Source organism: Arachis hypogaea, chromosome 12, assembly GCF_003086295.3.
Source record: "Arachis hypogaea cultivar Tifrunner chromosome 12, arahy.Tifrunner.gnm2.J5K5, whole genome shotgun sequence".
In the NCBI taxonomy this organism is placed as follows: domain Eukaryota; kingdom Viridiplantae; phylum Streptophyta; class Magnoliopsida; order Fabales; family Fabaceae; genus Arachis; species Arachis hypogaea.
In genome coordinates this window covers 105,391,808-105,396,958 of record NC_092047.1, presented here as the reverse complement: position 1 = coordinate 105,396,958, position 5,151 = coordinate 105,391,808, and the positions used below count along the sequence as shown (strand labels likewise).

Here is a 5,151-nt window from a genome sequence, read left to right as displayed (position 1 = left end):
GAGAAAATCATAATCATTTTGGTGCAACAAAATAAAACGTAAAGATTGGGCGATGGAACGAAGCCACAGTTTGTTTGTTTGATCACTGAAGTGTGAAGATAAGGGATGAGTGGAGAGACTACTTCATGCAATCACAATCTTGGAGGACTTTGTGCATTTTTTGTTGATGATGACTTACTACAATACCACATATTGCACGCAGTTGAGTTGTGTAACATATTATTTGGAATCTATAAAAGGAACGGATAACATATTCTCATATGCAAAAATAAAAAAAACATATTCACTACTCTTCCATACATCTCATTTATCATAGTCATAGATTATAATTTATAAGTTGCCTCTCATAATGAAAACCACCCTTATCTTGTGGTTTTATTTGCTACTACCCTTGTCCCTATTAAACTTCACTTTCACCATTAACATTGTTACTTCCCAATGTCTTGGCCATCAACAATCTTTGCTACTCCATTTGAAGAACGGCCTCATATTTAACCCAGCTAAGTCCAAGAAACTAATTCATTGGAACCACACTGATGATTGTTGCCAATGGAAAGGTGTAGCTTGCAGCACCAAGGGAAATGTTATTGCTCTTGACATAAGCCATGAATTCATCACTGGAGGAAACTTAACTAGTCTCTTCAAACTGCAATATTTGCAGAATTTGAATTTGGCTTATAATGAGTTCCACTTTGGAATTAATTCCGAGTTCAAAAACCTGAAGAATCTCAGGTATTTGAATTTGTCAAATGCTGGTTTCATGGGACAAATTCCAACTAAAATCTCTCACTTGTCCAACTTGGAAACTCTAGATTTGTCTACCACATTCACCTCATCATCACAACATGGTCTAAAACTTGAGAAGCCAAACATTGTAGAGTTTGTGCAAAACTTTACAAGAATGAAAGAACTGTATCTAGATGGTGTTGCAATTTCAGCCAAAGGAGAGGAGTGGTGCCATGCTGTTTCTTCCCTACAAAGTTTACAAGTTTTGAGTATGTCCTCTTCCAATCTCTCTGGCCCTCTTGATCCTTCATTAACAAAGCTTCAATCTCTCTCAGTACTTCAACTAGACCATAACAATTTGTCAAGCCCAGTTCCTGATTACTTTGGGAATTTGTCTGGCTTAAACACATTGCAGCTCAGAAGTTGCGGATTGAGTGGAGTTTTTCCAAAAAATATCTTGCAACTACCATCACTTCAAGTTCTTGATGTGTCTGATAATCAAGGTCTTCATGGTTCCTTAACAAACTTCCCAAATCAAGCATCTCTCAGTCACTTGAATCTTAGCCACACAAATTTCTCAGGTCCTATACCAGATTCTATTGGCAATTTGAAACATTTTTCTACACTAGATTTGTCCAATTGCCAATTCAATGGGACACTTCCCAATTCAATCTCAAATCTTGCCCAACTTGTTTATCTTGATTTGTCATTCAATAATCTTACTGGTCCACTTCCATCTTTCAATAGATCAAAGGCCTTGAAAACTTTGTATCTTAATCATAATTATCTGAATGGTACACTTCCATCCACCCATTTTGAAGGCCTTACAAATCTTGTGAGCATTAATTTAGAAGTTAACTCTCTACATGGAAGATTCCCTTCATCTTTGTTTTCACTTCCATCCCTACAACTTCTCTTTCTTGCTAACAATAGATTTGATGGCCAACTTGATGAGTTCCCAAATGGTTCCTCTTCCTCAATAGAGATGCTTGATTTAAGTGATAACAATTTTCAAGGGCATATTCCTATGTCTATCTTTCAACTGAAAAGGCTCAATTTACTTCAACTTTCCACAAACAAGTTCAATGGCACCATAAAATTGAGTATGATTCGTCAAAGGCTACAAAATTTGGCAACACTTGATCTCTCACACAACAACTTGTCAGTTGTGGATGACAATGACATTCCATTTCCCAAGTTGAATAATTTCTGGTTGGCTTCATGCAAGTTGGGTACATTTCCTTCATTTTTGAGAAATCAAAGCACTTTGCTTTATTTAGACTTATCCAGCAACCAAATTGAAGGAACCATACCCAACTGGATTTGGAGATTTGAGTTTTTGGCCGCCTTGAATCTTTCTCAGAATTCTCTAACGGATATGGAAGGGCCTTTCCAAAATCTGAGTTCAGCCATGTTCCTGCTAGATCTTCATGACAATCAATTGCAAGGGCCAGCACACATTTTCACCAAGAACATGGTTTACTTGGACTACTCCAATAATAGATTCAGTTCTATACCAGCAAAAATTGGTGACTCTATTCCTTTCTCCATTTATATATTTTTATCAGGCAACAATTTTCATGAAAAAATCGATGAGTCCATTTGCAATATTTCAACTCTTAGAGTGCTTGATCTTTCACATAATGGCTTCATTGGCAACATTCCTGAGTGCTTGACAACAAGGAAGAGTAGCTCCCTGAAACTTCTAAGTCTTGCTGGAAACAAACTCAGTGGCCAAATTTCAGATACATTCTCAACTTCTTGTGATCTAAGGCTTCTTGATCTCAATGGAAATCTTTTAGAGGGAACCATCCCAAAATCTTTGGCTAATTGCCAAAACCTCCAAGTCTTAAATGTTGGAAACAATCAATTGATTGATGAGTTCCCATGCTTCTTGAAGAACATTTCTACACTGAGAGTCATGGTCTTGAGGTCAAACAAATTTTATGGACATATTGGATGCTCCAATGTGATTGGCAACTGGGAAAAGCTTCAAATTGTTGATGTAGCTGCCAACAAATTCAGTGGCATGTTACCAACAACACTCTTTCAGAATTGGAAAGCATTGATGTCTAACAAAGATGATGATATGTCAAGGTTTGACCATTTGTCTTTTGATATTTATGATAACAATACAAGTTCTGTGACTCTTGAGACTATAACTACAATTTACTCAAAGAAGAGTAAACTGAAGTTAGCTAAAGTTGTTTCTATTGAGCCACTTTATGTGGTGGATCACTTGCTCTCTCATGTCTACGGAGAGGTTTCAAGTCTTCGTAGGTATGCGGATTCAGTTACCATTGTAATCAAAGGTCAACAAATGAAGTTGGAAAAGATTCTCATTGCATTCACTTCATTGGATTTCTCATCCAACCAATTTGAAGGGCCAATACCAGAAGAGATCATGAGTTTCAAAGCATTGCATGCTCTTAACTTGTCACACAATGCATTCTCAGGCCATATTCCTTCAACTTTGGGAAACTTGAGAAATCTTGAATCCTTAGACTTGTCAATGAATTCTCTGAGGGGAGAGATTCCAACTGAACTTGCAAGCTTATCTTTTCTTGCCATCATGAATCTCTCCTATAATCATCTTGTGGGGAGAATTCCAACAGGCACTCAAATTCAATCGTTTGGAGCAAATTCATTTGTGGGAAATGAAGCGTTATGTGGACCTCCATTGACACAAGGTTGTGGTGGAGAAGAGCAAGGGTTGTTACCAACATCATCTAAAACTACTAACTCTCATAGTAGTAGTTCAGTTAATTGGAGTTTGTTAAGTGTAGAGTTGGGATTTACTTTTGGATTTGGAATATTCATGATGCCACTGATTTTGTGGAAGAAATGGAGGTTGTGGTACTCCAAGAAAGTAGACGAAGCTCTATACAAGATTGTGCCTCAACTTGATTTTGTATATGAACGTCGTGGTGGGAAGAGATATAGATCTTTAAGATGGAAGCCTTATTGATTGTTGTTGCACTTTAATTTGTATGATGTATGTATGTTATTGTTGTTTTCTTTTCTTTTCTTTTCTTTTTATCTTCCTTTAATTTGTGTGTGATCAGTATAAAAATAAGAACTGTGTTAGTTAGGTTGAAGCTAGCCGTTGGTAGGTCGTATGAGTTATGACCATGATAGTTTTATTTGAAGCTTTTCTTTTAGAGTTGGCCTCAGAGGTGAAGAGAGATTGATTACACGAATGTTTAATTTGCGTGTGTTATATATTACATGAATGTCTGCATGTGTTATTATAAGTGTCCTGTAAATTAAATCAATGAATTGCATGATTTTTACAAAACGAAAATATCAAGGAAACAATAAAAGAGAATTAAAATCAATCAAAAAAGTTATCTTATTTTATATTTATTAATTATTTTTAAAATAAATACGTAACATTAAATGTAATAAATATATCATTTTAAATATTATATATATAAAATTATAAGTTAAGTTAAATAAGATAATTTTAAATTATTGTATTCTCAACATTACTTTTTACCAAAAAAATTTTGTCTAACGCCATTTTTTTTATCAATAACATCCCGCAAAAAGTGGATAAACAATTATAACTTTGTGAGGGTTAAGTATTTGGGTTGTTATTATAAAAAAAAGAGTTAGTTGGTTATTGATAAAAAAAATTAATTTTCAATTTTTTTCAAGAACAAAATAACATTGAATAACAATGATGAATATCAATAAAAAATTATAATTACACAAAAAGGCTCAAGAATTACTTTATTATTGGATTTTTTAAATAAATAAAATAAATATTTTATTTATCAAAATAAATATTTTATTTATCAAAATAAATATTTTGTAGTATTTTTATCAAAATACATCGTATGTCTTATTTCGTTTACAATGCAAACGAAATAATATTACACATATCTCGCTTACATTGTAAACGAGATAAAACACGAAGTGGGCGACGTATATATTTTGTTTACAATGTAAACGAAATACATGTAGCATTATTTTGGTTACACTGTAAACGAGATATGTTATTAATTATGACGTTTACAATGTAAATGAGATACGTTACGATAAATTTTTTGCAGCTATAAAATGATGTACAACCTTTGTATTCTCCACAAATATTTTACTACTTCTTCTCTACCTTTTTCTTCCAAAAATAAACTAAAATGCAATGTTCTAAAAACCGATTCGAACCACCCGGTCGAACCAGTTGAACCGTGAATCAGTGAGAATTACGATTCGGTTTTATGCCAAAACCGAAAAAAATGAAAATCGTTGTTGAACCGCTAAACCGGCCGGTAACCGGTCAGTCGAACCGAACCGGGACCCGGCCGGTTTTTTGCTTGGCCCAAAAACACTCAAAACGCGCGTTTAGCTTTCAGTAACCCCCTCTCCAACTCTTGCGTTACCAACCCTAACCCACTCCAAATCTCCAACGGCGCAGCAACA

General features: G+C 34.7%; 1 protein-coding gene across 1 annotated transcript; it reads left to right on the top strand.

The window, feature by feature from the left end:
* The first annotated feature begins 349 nt into the window (after window positions 1-349).
* Window positions 350-3,694, top strand: LOC112730435 (receptor-like protein 6). Its single transcript, XM_025780520.1, has one exon. It carries the CDS (start codon window positions 350-352, stop codon window positions 3,692-3,694), a length of 3,345 nt encoding a protein of 1,114 aa, XP_025636305.1.
* Window positions 3,695-5,151: the final 1,457 nt, after the last annotated feature.

Bases quoted from the DNA above. Each gene is read 5' to 3' on its own strand.
- LOC112730435 (XM_025780520.1), top strand. From the start codon at position 350: ATGAAAACCACCCTTATCTTGTGGTTTTATTTGCTACTACCCTTGTCC.